This window comes from Centropristis striata, chromosome 23, assembly GCF_030273125.1.
Source record: "Centropristis striata isolate RG_2023a ecotype Rhode Island chromosome 23, C.striata_1.0, whole genome shotgun sequence".
Classification (NCBI taxonomy): Eukaryota; Metazoa; Chordata; class Actinopteri; order Perciformes; family Serranidae; genus Centropristis; species Centropristis striata.
The window spans coordinates 10,693,421-10,709,558 of NC_081539.1; the positions used below are offsets into that span (position 1 = coordinate 10,693,421).

The window sequence follows — 16,138 nt, forward strand, 5'->3', positions numbered from 1 at the left end:
CTCTTTCTCTCTCTCTCTCATTGACTCACAGCCTATTTGTTATGTTTAAGCTGAAGAACAGCTCTCCTATAGGTAATAGATGGAGGAATAATTTGAACTTGATTAAGACCAATTGAGAGGAAAATACAGAGTATGATTTTCCAGGTATTATGTCTGCAATTTTGGCACCTATAGCTGTTGAATAAGGTTGATTTGGAATAGGTTCAGTATGTTTGAGATTAAATGGAATGAGTAACGTCTGAACTTTTACCCTTAAACTTAATGGAAAGTAATACACTGTAAAATAAATGTCAAGATATTGGCATTAAGGCCTTGAGACATGTCAAATCAGGAATGCTTTACATTACGCTAATTAAATCCACATACTGCAATCACCCATTGTGAAATATCTTTCATCTCTGATTGTTTTGGATTAACAAGCAATAAGTGATATTTCATTTCTGGCAAAATATATGTACATTTTATTTGGTGTTGAACATGCATGCATTGACATGTGCAGGGAGTCCAACCACAGAAAAAAAACAAAACATAATAAAGTGAGAATAAAGCTGAAGAATTTCAGTGGTGGCATTGCTGCCAATTCCCTGAAACACTTAATTATGCCTAATTGTTTAGAGGACAGGACACACACAGAGGCAATTAGGAGCGATATGCATGGGCAGCTCTTCACAGGGAAACAATGTTTAGGCAAAAGAATAACAAAGCATGATGTTTGCACAGTCCATAATACAACGTTAAACTATACGTGTGCAAATAAACATATTTTAGAGGCTATCATTGCATGTCTTTAAATATCAACACTGCCTACTCAGTGCTTTGCCATAAACAGGAGAAATATATGCATTGTGTAAATACAAAAAGGCAAATAAATATCATCAAAAACAGCACCCACTAAGTTATGTATAGCTCTTTCATGAGTCTTCAGAGCATTGAAGCGATAGTTTTGGAAAATGCATGTATTCAGTTATGGAGTAATGCTAGAGGAGAAGATTAATACCACTCTTTAGTTGCTTTAGAATAACATAAAGACTGGAAAAATGGGGAAACAGCCAATTTATTGGCACCATTTAGGTGACAAAATAAGCCCATCAGCATCCGTGAAACTGTTAAATTAACAGTATATGTCTTGTTTGTATATTATGGACAGAAATCAATTTTATGGTGGTTTTTGGCAAGACTATTTCCTGGCTGGGAATAGTAAACTTCCTCGATTTGTTTTTAGTATTTCTTTTATTTAAAACGCTAACAAGAACATTATGGCTTAGATTAACATAATGTGTCAATTTGTGAGTTTTAAAGGTGCTATTATACGGATTTGATTACCATTTGATTGAGCCCCCTTTACTCTTTACCAGATCTCGCGAGAGTTTAACAGACATTAATGCTTGTGGTTAGATCTCGCGAGAGGTCGTCGCTGAGCTCTAGATATATCTTAAACAAAGTGGATTTTCTCCGCATTTGTCCGTCGGAAAAATCCCATTTCGGTGTTAAAATGTTCAGAGGACATGTGGCTTGTGTAAAATGGGTCCAATATTTACTTTGGTGACTCTGGGACGAAAGAATCGGTCATAATCTGTCTTCACTTCCATTTCTCCCATTGAACTCAATGCAAATAGACCGGTCGCTTGTTTCCCTAAGGGGCGTGGCAGTGGCGAAACCCACGTGACACAGGTAGCGTCGTATTTAGCACAGGTAAATATGAAGCTAGCAAGAGCAGCTGGTTAGCTTCTTCTTCCCTCCTGTTTCCAGTCTTCCTGCTAAGCTTACTTACTTGAGAGAGGTATGTTTCTTCTCACTTAACTCTCCTCCAGAAGTCAAATAAGCACATTTCCTCTGAAATATCAAGCTATTCTCTTAAATGTCTAGTGATATAATACAAAAAAGGTTTATTAGACACAGTACAAAAAGTTAAATATGTGCAGGAATGTAAGATTATACATATTAAGGTGAGACACTGCTTTGTTTTTTCATGCATGCACTGGTCAGTTTTGAGATTTTGGGCATTATTCTTCAGAAAACATCCAAAATACAGCTGTGTTTATTTTGCTTAACTTTGTCTGTAGATTTCTCCTAAATTCACTAAAAGTTAACATTAGATAATATCTTAATTACATTTTAACATGAAATGAAAACAAACAAACTTGTAACATAAAGAAAAGTGTCTGTAGTGTCTCCCCTTAAACGACTCATACAATAGGCATGCCAATGTGTGTATACACACAAATACATACATATATACATACATATATAAGCACCACTGCACAAGTATGTGCACAAACTCATACAGACTGTACAAGCACACACACCTCACATCACACACACACACACACACACCTCATGAAGAATTGGTCACTGCTCAACCAGCCGAAGTACTTCAAACAAAAGCAGTACTTACAATATGTTACCTAAAATATTTCACAATAAAAGTCTAAACAGGTAATGAAACATACATTTTCAACAATAATATGACAAAATATGTGTAACTTTATTTATATCTACCAGTATTCTCCCTTAATTTGGTAAATTGTTGAATCTGCTCTGCAATTCAATATTGTGCAAAACTGTCTTTTTTTAATGTAATAATGAAAAATCTCTTCTTGTATCACACTGAAACCCAGAGGATTGAAATGTTAGTGCCGCCCTCATGAGTTATCTGGTTAACTCGTCCGCGGATGCAGTCCAGAGTGACGTAGACCGCTGTACCGTTCTGCACTGGAAACGAGGTCCGCAGGCCAATACTGGCCCACTGGCTCCCTTCAGGCATATATCCAGACACCTGCTGAGCTACAGGACCTGCCTGCCCGCCCGGACCCCCCAACCGCTGCAACGTGAGTTTTACAATATTGCAGGAGTGTATCAGCTTCAGGTTGAGGGCTATGTTCACCGTCCCTTTCTCGTGGAATATAAAGTTCTTCCGGCTGTTTGGCTCGCCTGAGCGGGCCAAGTGGACCTGCGGCGTGTCCGGGGTGATCTGCTGGAATGACAGCGGCTTATTCCTGACTGCTCCGAACGGCAGACCGGTCCTGGACACGGTAGCAGTCAGGGCTGACGACACTGCAGAGGGAATCCAGATAAGGCTCGTAATACTGATCCCTGTGCTGTCCCCAAAGTAGCGGATGTTGCACTGGGAGGGAGTTTGGATCTCAAAGCTGAGCGTGTCTCCGCTGGCAACGCTCACAGCGCCGGAGAGCGTGATGGAGGTGTCTCTGTAGTTGACGCCCGTTTTGAAAGACTGCATCGCCTCCTGTCCGGTCCCGTTGCGGTTTGTGTAGGCAATCAGGGAGAAACCCTCTCGGATACAAGTGTGGCCCATGGAATAAAGCGCCTGCTGGAGGACGAACTTCACCACACCGCTCTCTGTGAAGCGCACGCCGCGATTGTCGTGCGTCAGACTAATCATATACGGGTCGGAAACTGAGGTCATGCGGAAAGTCGGGCGGTAGCTGGTCTGGTAGTGCGTCAACAGGGACATCTGAGCCGTCATGGCTACAGCACCGGTGTCATGTGACAACCAGAGCAAGCTGAAAGAGGGAGTGGAGATATCGTAGATGTGAATATCCTTGCTCTGGTTGCAGTGCTGGTTCGGACTCTTCAGCAGCAGAGTGAAGGTGTGGTTCGGCTCCACCTCGACTCCACTGCTGACGCTGACACCCTGGAAGTACTTCCCGTCTGGCTGTTCGATGCGAACGCCACTGAGGTCCTGACCCTCCTCCTCCTGGCTCCCGTTGAGCCTCATTCCCACCTGAAGGAAGTTCCTGCAGCTGTGTTTTAACGCAAAGTTATGATCCAACCACACCAGGCCGTGCTGCAGGAACGTCACCTGCCCCGCATCGTTGGACAGCAGATCGATCCTCTCTTTGCCTCGGATGTTTAGTTGAAGCCCAGAGAAGATGTGGGTGCCAGAGGTCCTCGCAGGGGGAATTCCTACATTAGCACCCCAAGATTGGGAGAGTCGGCTCTCTGCAGGCTGGCCGCAGACGGAATCAGTGATAGCTGTGCAGGGGACAGAAACAGGCTCTCCATCACAGTCAGAGCAGGCCTGGCACTCCTGCAGCTCCTGGTTGTAGAAGTATTCATGACCACACAGGCCCAACACGGCTTCTCTCTCAGAGACTCCCAGACACCTGAACCCCCCTGTGCAAGACCAGAGAGAGAGAAAAGGGTCTAACAGCTCTGTAGACAATTGATTCAGCATATAATTATTGGTTTATCCATAGAAAGGTGCTGTAAAAGCCAGAACCAAATATGAAAAAAGAGATGAAAAATTGGTTCTAAATGAGAATGGGGTTAGGATTAGAGGGATTTTTTCCGCACACCGCCAGAGGATAAATTGCTTTAAATTTCAAAGTAAAAATAAAAAAAGGCGATGTGTTCAACTCACCTGGAGTATTAAGGCACTTCACTCGCTCTCCACAGATGTTTGGTACTTCCAGACATTCATCTCTATCCTGCAATCCATACAAATGATAGTGTCATCATGAAAACATTTTGAATATATTCTACTGAACAATTAGATAAATAGAAGTCTTTCCTATATTTTTACTCTAATCGGGGATGAGTATATGGATATATGCACTCCTTAAAAGCTGTTATTATGCTTGTGCAAAAAAATCTTTAATTTCACAGTTCAGTTGTAAAACTTTTAAATGCAGCAACAAATTGGTCAAACATTTCAGTATATAATGTATATAGTATATAAGCATAGAATTGAACTGAATAGATTGTCCCTGTTGTCATCGATTGCCAGCTAAATCCAATATCAGTGTGCCCCCACACACAAAAAATGCTGCAAAAGTACTCTCTTGAATGCCCTGATAAAGTGCCCTCTAAAATGACCTTCCAGTGAAAAAAACAGGACAACTTGCCCACTACAGTTTGCATCAAATGGAGAAAAGATGATGTAATGCCGTATTGGCTTGCCGAGATGCTAGAAAACTTTCTACAACCTCAAAATCAAGTTTGAAATGATGCATATTGCCTCAGAATTGCCCAACCCTGCCATATCACAGAGAACATCACAGTCGTACCCTCATGAAAACAGATAACAGTGTATTTTAAATAAAAAGCTATAAAATCAGTATTTTAAAGAGCCTTACCTGGCACATCCTGTCTGCAGTGGGAGAGCACTGTGAGATCAGAAAGAAGCCTGGAGGACACATGGTGCACTTCTCACACTGCGGTGACTCCTTCTGAAAATTACAGAACTCCTCCTGCCCGCAGGGCGACGGGCACCCCAGCAGAGGCTGAGGGAAATGAGCCTCTCCGACTACATCCATCACCTTGGTGTCCATGTCCATTTTGTGCACGGCGTAGGACTTCTGCAGGTGGCTGCGGGCCTGGCTCTGCAGACCCGCCAGGTGGTTCTCGAAGTAGCTCTGCAGCTCGTCCTGCAGCCCCTGGAAGGAAACCTGCTTGATGGTGTCGGAGAGGAGGCCGTACTGGGCCTTCACCACATCCATCTGCTCGTACATACGCCGCTGCTGGTCCAGGATCTCCCTCTGCTGGGACAGAAGCGCCTCCTGTTGGTCGGCGAGCTTCTGCTGCAGGTCGCGGATGACCACCTGCTGGGCTCGCAGGGCCTCCACCAGCTTCTCCTGCCCCTTTGCCAGCTGGAGGTGCAAGATGAGGGCATCTTCTGAGGGAACTTCATTCTCCCCTGAGGCGGGAAATAATGCAGAATGAAAGATGGGATCAGACAAGCTGTTATTGTTAAACACTGCAGTGGAGGAAATGATTAAATGATTCTGATTTCTGCAAATACCACTGGAACAAAGTGTGAACACCCAGTGACCCCTTTTTTTATTTGCCTAGCTGGCAAGTGCAATGAAAGTTTCCTGTATGGAGCAACATCAAAGCACTCCACATTTTCTGGACAACTGACTCAGAGACATTTTTCCACTTCAGTGGCTCTAGTTGCTCTGCAGATATCATTTTAGGCTGAAGACCAACAAAGTCTTCCTTTTTCTTTTAAACCATAATCCCATTTTGCAACTCACTGGTGGGGAAAGAGGGGTTAAAGTCAACAAAGGGAAATGTGCATTTGGTAAAATTATAGGCCTACTGTTTCTAGTGCAAGATAATATTTCATGAACTTCCTTTGAAGCAAGCAGAAATGACACACGGTGGTTAGACTGGTGCGCAATTATGAGAACATTTTTGAATCATCTAAACGCAACAGTTTGCACATAAATGACAATGATGATGATGATAGCAGACCTGGCTTTATGTCACATGTGAGCTGGACACCCAGAGGCGCGCCGCCAAGTTCCGACGACGGATATCCAAGCTCCGGGAAATCTCCCAGAAACTGCGCGGCTCTGTCGGACAGATGGACAGGAGGAAGCTGGCTGGCGCTCTCCTCTGAACTACAGCCCTCTCCCACACAGGACTTTACTCGAGCTCTTGGCCGTATCCTCGGTGGCAGTCTGCACTCGATCCCTCGACAGTCTCGGGTGTCATTAGTGGGCTGAAATTGTTTCACAAGCGCAGCGCAGTCCGCATCCGTGCATCCTGCAGGGAAAACTTCACTCGCTCTTGTCCGTGTGCCGCCGCTGCTGCTGCTGCTGCTGCTGTCACCGTGCCGCCCGCGGAGTGGCTGCACAGCCGGATACGCGTCCGACGCTGCTCTTGGAGAGCTCGGGTACGCGTGGTGCTGGCTGGCGACTATCTGCGCCGCTCTCCCCTGGGCTGTGGGGTTAAACTGCCGCGGAGGTCTGGAGGATCTGCCCCCCGGGCAGTGCGCTCCGGTGCACGGTCTTGGATCGCCGGTTTCCGCGCCGTAGCAGTGCGTCCCCCGGCAGATCTCTGCGACAGCTTGCAGGGATGATACCCAAGACAGCAGCAGCAGCAACAGCACGGGTGTCACTAAAACCATTTTTGCGTCAGCTATCTCTCTTTCTCCCTGGAAAAAAAATGGGAAAACGCGAGTTAATATGTTTGATTCCCTAATGAAATCCCCCAAAACTGTTCAAAAAAAGTCCATCATTGGTCCTCTTTTCCCCGGATTAAACCTCTTTCTCTGTCACAACTGCAATCAAACGTTTATCCCACTTGACACTCTTGATCTGCACTTCATTACCTTCAGGGCTCGGCGAGACTGGCTTTCCCGACTGTCAGTAAGGAATAAAAACATTAGACACACGCATTACTGCTGGCTCTCTCCATGCCTGACCCACTCTGAGGGCTCCTGCACTACAATGTCAGTGTATATGGCATTCCTAAGACTTAATTAGCATCAGGTTTCCCCGGCCACAAATTAACCCTTCCCCTCCCCTGTTCTCCATGCAGGAATTCCCCATTGAGGTGGAAGAAGAAGGGAGAATGGAGCATTTGAATAGAAATATTGGCTCCTATTTTCATCTTTAAAGAAAGAAACAAATGGAGATTTTGCAATGAAGTTCTCCAGCCCTGTCACTTTTCATTTTGCTCTCTGTTGACTTGACCTTATGGCCGTCCAAGCTGCAGAAAGTGGCAGCGGTGAATGGTGAATGTTGAGACAGCTGCTGGTCCTCAACCCCAGTGTCCTTCAGGTTATACTGGCCCTTGTCAACACCGAGCGCCCCTCTTTATAGACGGAGCTAACAGAGGTCAAACTTTTTGTTGAAGGCACCTATGGCAGGAGTCAAGAATGCAAAAAAAGCCCACAGCTGGTTCTCGGACCCTCTCATTTCAGAGCTTCAGTGTAACCACATGTCCGGCGGGAGGTTATCTGAGGCTGATGTGTGCTGGGTAGTTTAGCAGCTTCTGATGTAGTTTTCTGTTTTTATTTTTTCAAGGACAGGCATGTATGGAAGTCTATTCCTGCTAAAGAAAAAAGAACCTTATGACAATGAAACATTTTTAATAATCTCTAAACTTTGATTCAGACTCTTTATTTTTTTTACACAATTTTAAGTGTACTAACTATCCCATAATTTAACGTAATAATTTAAAAATGTTGGGTGATTGACTTATTCTCCCAAAATTTTGACTTACACTCACATAATTGTGACTGAATATCTTTTTTTAGAATATTTTCTAATATTCTATTTTCTCATCATTTTTACTTAGTACCTCATAATGCAGCTAATATCTAACACTTGTGACATATTATCCAGCACTTTTGCTATACTTTTTATATATTTTTTAAAACTTTTCTATCTACTATCTCAAATTGGATCATAGTATCTCTGTCTAATGTCAACTTGACGAGGAACTTCAAACTTTAAAACTTAAATTAAGATTCAGACTTTGTCTTACAGACTCATCTCATAATTTTACCTTGTATCCTTTAATGCACACTTAAAATCAATTATTTGTGACTTAACATCTATTTTTGCCTTAGTTTGAATTATCTATAAAAAAACTTGACTTTGTATCTCATAATGTTGACTTATTATCTCATAATTTTAATGTGGTTTCCCATAATGATAATGTATTCTTTCATAATGTGGACAAAGTATTTCATAATTCTAACTTAATGTTGACTTAATATTCATCATGAGCATTTTTCGGGCAGACATGAGCCTCCATAGAGAGGCAAGTTTGACTCCGTTAACAAAAACAAACCTCAGTTTCATTGTTTGTCGAATTCTTCTGGCATATAAGTCCTGCCAAGCGGAGCAGGAGGGGCTGATTGGAAACTTAAATTGGTTGCATACATACAAAAACATCCAGCAGCCGGTTATTTTCCTGCAGTCTGGATAAGCGCTCCACAAAGAGAAAATAAAAAAGTGCAGGTTGGTAGCATGAACCGCTCCACACCACCCACTGAGCTGGAATGTAAAGTACAGCAGAGAACAAACAGAGGGCACTACAACACTCCTAATGCATCACTGTTCACATCATCATTGTGACAGTTTGTCCTCTGCAGTATTATATTTGACAAATGCTTTATCGTTCTGAAAGGTGCCCACTGGTTTTGTCATTATCACCCCATTTCCCGTTAGTGCAGAAAAGCACCAGAAAGGTTTTTAGAGGTGTGTTGGAGCACTCTGATTAAATATGATGGAGACTAATAGCTTAAAAGTATGCCCTCTGTCTCGCACCTTCACATCTGGGGTTCTACAAAAAATAAAACAAGTATGGCTTTGTTTTGCAACCTGTAAAGGCTGATAATTTTGCACGAAAAAGAACAATCTCTCAACAGTTTTTTGACTTCATGCTGTGATGTATGAGCTGCAACATACATGGGCAAAAATCATTATCAGTATCCCCTCGGTTGGACCACCCTCAGTGACCGAAGATTGACTGCAGAGGCACAACAAAGCAGAAAGAAATCACCCGTCTCTTTGCTGCCGTGCTCCCCACTCGTTAATCAGCGTATCTGCTTGAGAAATGTTCTCCGAGGCATCGGCATGCTCGTGTTTAGGAGATGCTCGGAGCTAATGGGAGGCTGCCTATGGTGTCCATCTGTTTGTCAACCCCTGAGAGAGCGGAGAGGAAATGAGGGTGGTTGGGACACATGCCCGTACCCCGAGTGTTTGTTTAATACATCACGAGTCATGAAAGGCTCTTGGAAGCGTTCAAGGTTATTTGGTTTCCCCCCGTGGTGCTCGGCTTCACTGTATGATGACAGGATTTTGCCACAGAGAGGGTGGTCCGCCTCTCACAGTGGAGCCCAGGCTGGTCTTGGGGGGGAAATAGGACAGAAGTGCTAATAATAGCAAAATAATGCAAATGGAAAGCAATATTTTTCTTTTTAAACAGATAAGGGAGTTGAAAATGAGGGTAGAAATTAGGTAAAAGTAATTTTGATGTCAGGGGTAATGTGTAATTCATGGACATATGCTTCAGAATAAAAGGGGCAGCATTTCATCTTGTGCAAGAATTGCAAGATTTACTTATTGCAGCAATGACACTGTTCAAAAGTGTGTACTGTGAGACACATTAAATTTGTGCAATGTCCTCAAAAGAGTATGACGAACTTTTAAAACCAAGATTAAGATCTACACCCAGACTGTTGCAACAGGCGGTACAAGTTGTGATGCGAGAGTAAGAAGAAGAAGCAAGGCAGGCGAGTCTGGAGCCAGATAGGCTCAGAGCAGCATGCATCAACATGTGTTGTTATCGGGAATTCTAACTTTCTTGTCAATATGTTGGTCAAGATGAGACTGTGGATTTCTAACCAAAAAATGTTGGCATTCCTGCAAACCACAGAGACGTTGATCTACAACGTATATATATTTTTGTCCAATGAAGCAATTACCATTGGATACCATTGGTTAGGAGCACAGACTATAGTAAATGGTAAATGGACCTGCACTTATATAGCGCTTTTCTAATCGCTTTGCGACCACTCAAAGCGCTTTACAATACAGACTGCGCTCATTCACCCTTTCACACACACATTCATACTGGTGGCAGAGGCTACCCTAAACGGTCCCACCTGCCACCATTGGGAATTCATTCACACACCGTTGAACACAGCACATCGGGAGCAATTTTGGGTTCAGTATCTTGCTCAAGGATACTTCGACATGTAGGCTGCGATGGTCAGGGATCGAACCACCAACCCTTCAGTTGGGGGCCAACCAACTCTCCCAACTGAGCCACAGTCGTGCTTCCATCAGTGGATTTTTTTCTTCTTCGGAAAAAAATGGTTTACGCGCTAAACAGGAGATGGAAACACTTTTTCAGACTAAGTTCTGACGTGGGTGGCCAAAGTTGTCTGATTAGCAACCCCTTTTTTGTTGTTGTTTACTCTTCCTCGTGCAATCTCTACTTCTACTGTTTACTGATGGATTAGGCTACAGCAATACATTACACTGCCATCTTATGACCAAAGTACGTTTATGCAGCTTTGTTTATTCACTCTAGACCAGTTGATGGAAACGTCCCTAATTCACATTTTCTTTAATGAGGCATTTCAAAATTTTGCTTCTAATTCGCTTCGACTTTAATGGAAACACAGCTGATGTAGTGACAAAGACAGGAGCTGCAGTGTTGCCATCCAATCACCCGCTTGACCGAACGCAAGTCAATTACAGCTGTCAATCATGACATTAAACTCCTGTTTTTTAACATTCAAATAACTGAATAAAATCAAACCTATCATAGAAACACTTGAACAAACATCAGCGGGATAACAACTACCTAATATTACAGTTCGGCTCTTGTCCCATCCTCTAAAACTAGTGTTCATGTAGTTGAAACTTTTGTCAAGAAGTTTTTGACAAGCTTTTTTTTAAGCTTCACGCTATTCTCTTTTCTTAAGAAGAAGAAGATTACTTTATTAATCCCACAATGGGGAAATTCAACCACTGCATTTAACCCATCCTTTTTCACACACAAGTGAACACACCATACAAGGAGCAGTGGGCAGCACATTACTGCGCCCTTAAAGCAGTTTTAGTGCTTGAAAGTGGGTTTAGTGCGTATTAACTGTTTTGAAACTTTAACACTGTGGTTAAAACAGCCAGCACAACGTGTCACATTTCGTCATCATTATGTGAATCGACCTGCAAACGTTTTCCTAAGAAATCATACAAACCACTTCATGATAATTCATTGCTTTGTGCAAAACGTCATCACATTCTGTTGATAATGTAAGCTCATGTTTTAAGTCTTAAACCAAAATACTGGACGTGTCTTATACATTCACATTCACCTTTAATAATTCTCATTCCTTGCTACTTTTTGACCTCCTCATTGTATTTTGACATCTCTGTAAGCCGAGGAGAGATTAAAAAAAGATGTGCAATCTTGTTTTTTGGCCTCCCAGGTTGACTCAAGGAGAAATGCAAATAAATAGAGCTATCTGTGTCTGCCTGGTCAGATAAGAGCCAGAGGCTATTCATAGCTTGACAGCTTGGCTCTCCTCGGTTCCCCCCCTGAAGATAACTGACCTTGTTGCACCACACCAGTGTCTCAAGATATTCCTTCCTGATTTTTAAAGCGAAGAAAAAACACACTTGAGTGTAAGTGAAAGCAGCTTCTGTGTGCCAGAGTGGAGGCTTGTTAGAATATATAGTAAATAACTAGATGTATGGATCTGACTGTATATTCCAGAAGAATGTGGAGCTCAGCTGCAGTCTGGTGTTCAGCGCTGTGACGTGCCACATTACCACTTCTGTCTAAAGACCTGCTGTAAATCAGTTTCAGCGAGGTGAATTATTAACCCGGACCGTCACATTCCTCCTGCTGAATCAGCCGTTCTCTCGATCCCACTGAGACCTCGCTCTTATTTTTTCTTCATCTACCCAAGTGCTTGTCGATCACCACCATGATTGGAAGTCCCAGCAAACTTTTCTGCTGCTCTGTCCCAGTTTGAAACAGTTGCAGTGCAGTGCAGATAACGTGGTTGTTAAAGGAGGGGGGCAGCTGAGCGTTGCCCGAACAAGACTGTTGTGAAAGTGTGGAGCTTCTCAGCAGGAATGCAGTGACAGGTCTAGACCTGAACTTCCGCATTAAGCAGGAAGAAGTCAACAGTCAAGAGAGCCAGATGCAATCCACATCAACACACCCAAATCTGCCTGTTTGTGACCGTTTTCTGGTGTCGAGCGTGATTAGAGAATAATAACTTCAGTCAGAACTGATGTCCATGACGCTGTTGTCTTGAAACTAAACCGGTGAAACAAGGATTAATACTTTTGAAAAGGTGAGTTACATCTCTGCTAAATTGGATGTTGAGTTAACGGTGAACACGCATAGCTGCTTTCCCCTGAGCGGACGTGACTTTGATTGTGGATCTTTGTCTTTTTATAGTCGATTGTGCTCTTAAATAAAGGCATTTTTCTCCTCTTGCTGGAAAGAAAATACAGATAACATTCATAAAACACACTGAAAATCATAGCCATCCTGCCAACTTTTATGATTTGAAGCCTCCTCTTTGATACAGGTTGTCAAATTATGTTCGAACAGTGCGGCTATTGTCAGCCAGGATGTTTTTGTACTCATGAGATAAGGCTTAATTAAGTTACGGTACTGTAATAAAGCAGTCATTATTCTAATACGATGAAAAGGGTGTTAGTTCATATGTCTGCTTTCCAACTGGGTGGACCCGGTTCAAATTTCAGCCTGCTGTATGACTCAATAACCACATGAAACTGATAGGGTTGGCCTCTTATTTTAAAGCTAATAGTGCTGTCACTGCTGATAGGAACATTTTGTACATTTGGCTTACTGAGATGAGATTGAATCTGAGAAAAAATGGACTGAATTACACATAAACGGTGGTGGAAATGAACAAAATACATCCACAAAAGCATTGTACTTTTGAGTATTTCCATTTTATGCAACTTTATACTTCTTCTCGGCTACATCTCAAAGGAAATAATGGACTTTTGTACTGAAAAACATTTGTCTGACAGCTTTATTTACTCTAGTTTTTCATCCCCTTCATGTTCAGTGAAAACCACGTATATCCACGTGTCAATTTTCAATTATTTGTGATAAACTGAAGGATAAAGTGGAGCTTAATCTGTCGCGGAAATCCTATTCTTGAGTAAATTAACTATTTCAAAACCCTCTTGGATCAGCTGCAAAGTCAACGTCACAAAGCTGTTTTTTTCTGACTTTTAAGCAATACGTGGTTCTTACGTGACAGTGATGCTACAAACACATGTTGGTCTTATAAAATGTGATGCATTGCTGTAGATTAAACTAGCCATCAGTTTATAAAGGGCTTAATATTTGTGAAACTTAATCATCTGCAGCTGTAAAATTAGAGATTTTTACCGCATAATGAGTACTTTTACTTGACTTTAAATACATTTTTTTGATGATAAATACTTTACTTAAGTAAGGTTTTGAATGCAGGGCTTTTGGAGTATTTTAAACAGTGTAGAATTGGTACTTTTACTGAAGTATAGAATCAAAATATGCCTTCCACCACTGCTTATATAGAAACTATATATCATTGAGTCTATAGAATGCTGTAGAAAAAACCTTTTTAGTTGAGAGATTTCTGCTTTCGTATGCTGTCAAAACGCTGCAATACATGTTTAGACAGACTGTCCAGTGACTCATGTGCAGAGGGTTGAAGGATTATGTAAATATAACCTTAGTGGAAATTAGTGTCCATTTATGATTCCTACAAAAGCCCCTTCAGCAAACAGATACAACTTTGTTTATTGGTAAATGTCAGATATGATTCTTGTTTGTTCTTTTTTTACACTTTTTAGCGCTTTGTTTCGGCTGCTGACTTCTAATTTGCCTAATTTACAGTCGAGTACATCCAGTACTATAAACACATCTGCCTAAAGATATCTGAGCTGAGTAAGAGAGGGAGTTTCTGTACATTATGGTTCACATGCTGTGCTTCGATACGGCCACTTAGAGTTGTTGTCTGGTTTCCATTTTCTCGCCTGAAACTTGAGTTACACACGTTAAAAAGGCTCAAACATATTTGAGATTATTCAGAAATCTGGAGGAATGTATAAAAGTCGCTTGCATGCTATATTTTTCACTTTTTACTCCTTTAAGAAGCAGACTGGTGTGTTTTTACAATGCATTGTGCGGGTTTGACAGGGCGCCAGATTTCATGCCCGAGTGTTTCCAATAATAATTTTAAATGCTGACAAATCACATATTTTCAGAGCGGTTTCTGGAAAGAAAACGGTGCAAAGCAGCAGCGACATACTTCTGTGATTGTGTTCTCTCGGGCTGCAGCATCATCCAAAAGAATGGGAATATCAAAGTTCACAAACACAAACTTTGCTTAGCAGCAAATGCAGTTATTGACGGGAAATGAAGTTATCCCATTACTCTCTCCATCTCACTTTACAGAGGCCAATCTACGTTTGTCATCAGCTCGTTCAATTAAAATGGAAAAGTCGGCTCACTTCAGAGCACTTTATGCATCAGTAATGCTTCCTTCAAATAGCATTAGTCATGCCAAATGTTCTCTTCCAACTGTGAAGGTTCTCCAATAATGCTGATAAAAATCTTTTGCATGATTTCACTACGGATCAACGTCACTGCTGGGCCAGTTTTCATTCATGGCCGTTTTCTTTTGCTGTTGGGAAATCTGGTTATTCGCTTTCTTGCTGAGAGTTCGATGAGAAGATCGATACTACCACTCATGTCTGTGCAAAAAAATATGAAGCCAGGAGACAGTTAGCTTAGCATGAAGATACAAAACAAACAAAAACTGAACTCACTTTTTGAGGTACCTGCACATGAGTATTTCTATTTTATGCACTTTGTTCTTCACCCAACCACATCTCATAGGTAAATATTGACCTTTCGAGTCCAACGTCTAGTTAACAACTTCAGTTACCTTTAAGACAAAGAGGCAACGCAATGCATAAGAAGCTTTTAAACATTGTTAACACTGTGTTTCTGGCTCCTGATGTGCACATAATGATCACATTTTCACATGTCTGTGAGTTGTTAATAGCTCCACTAAATATAAATTTGTTTCCTTTAAACTCACATGGTTTAATTTCCATAAATGTTGAGAAAATTCTTGCACACTGTCCTTTATTTACAGATGAAGGTCGAGGGACTGGCATGTCATATTAAATAAAAAGTTTTTTCGCAAGTAAATGACAGTGTGTGGGAATTTTCTTCTCTTTTGCCTGTGGACATATCTTCCCACACACCTGTCTCCAATTTTTTTAGAAGTTGTGCATTAGCTTTCATAGTCAAGATTCTAATAATGTTTGATGGCCGAGACTCAGAAAGAAGGATTGCTGGTTGAGGCGGCGGATTATGGAGTATGATACCGATTAGAGAATCAAGGCAGAGATCTGATTTGTCTTCTTTAATAAAGGTTGTTGGACTGACTTTAACATCACGTGTGTGTGTGTGTGTGTGTGTGTGTGTGTGTGTGTGTGTATGTATGTGTGTGTGTGTGTGTGTGTGTGTGTGTGTGTGTGTGTGTGTGTGTGTGTGTGTGTGCGGTCTGAAAATATAAAGAAAAGCAATGCTATTAGAAAATATGCTCAGAATATTATTCAACAGTTAAATCAGAATAAACATTCATAAATAATCTGCCATATAATTAAATAAATAATAATAATAATAGTTCACCAGTAATATCCCTTACTTATGTTCAAACTGCTACATTTCTGTTAATACAATAACAGAAATGTAATATAGGTGGTGGAGGAAATTGTACAATTTCCAACATAACTTTAACAGAGACAGAGCCTTCCATATCAAACTTACCACAGTAATATTCGACAGTTCAAACTCCTCATTAGCAATAAGCTTA

At 41.7% G+C, this 16,138-nt stretch overlaps 2 protein-coding genes across 2 annotated transcripts in view; one reads left to right on the forward strand and one right to left on the reverse strand.

The window, feature by feature from the left end:
- Nucleotides 1-443: 443 nt before the first annotated feature.
- On the reverse strand, nt 444-6,874 carry nell3 (NELL (neural EGFL like) family member 3). The gene is made up of 4 exons (XM_059327430.1): nt 6,217-6,874; nt 5,097-5,656; nt 4,382-4,448; nt 444-4,134 (listed from the first exon to the last, which is right to left on the reverse strand). Exons 1-4 carry the CDS (start codon nt 6,872-6,874, stop codon nt 2,603-2,605), a joined length of 2,817 nt encoding a protein of 938 aa, XP_059183413.1. The 3' UTR covers nt 444-2,602.
- A 5,311-nt stretch (nt 6,875-12,185) lies between these two features.
- apbb1ip (amyloid beta (A4) precursor protein-binding, family B, member 1 interacting protein) overlaps nt 12,186-16,138 on the forward strand; it is a 35,243-nt gene continuing 31,290 nt past the window's right edge. Inside the window, exon 1 of the mRNA XM_059326968.1 lies at nt 12,186-12,577. The gene's annotated coding sequence lies outside the window, so the exon portion shown is untranslated. The remainder of the gene's footprint in view (nt 12,578-16,138) is intronic.

Coding starts and splice junctions, on each gene's coding strand:
- nell3 (XM_059327430.1), bottom strand. CDS start 6,874: ATGGTTTTAGTGACACCCGTGCTGTTGCTGCTGCTGCTGTCTTGGGTA. Junction 4,449..5,096: donor CTGCAGACAGGATGTGCCAG/GTAAGGCTCTTT, acceptor TATGGATTGCAG/GATAGAGATGAATGTCTGGA. Junction 4,135..4,381: donor GAAGTGCCTTAATACTCCAG/GTGAGTTGAACA, acceptor GGTCTTGCACAG/GGGGGTTCAGGTGTCTGGGA.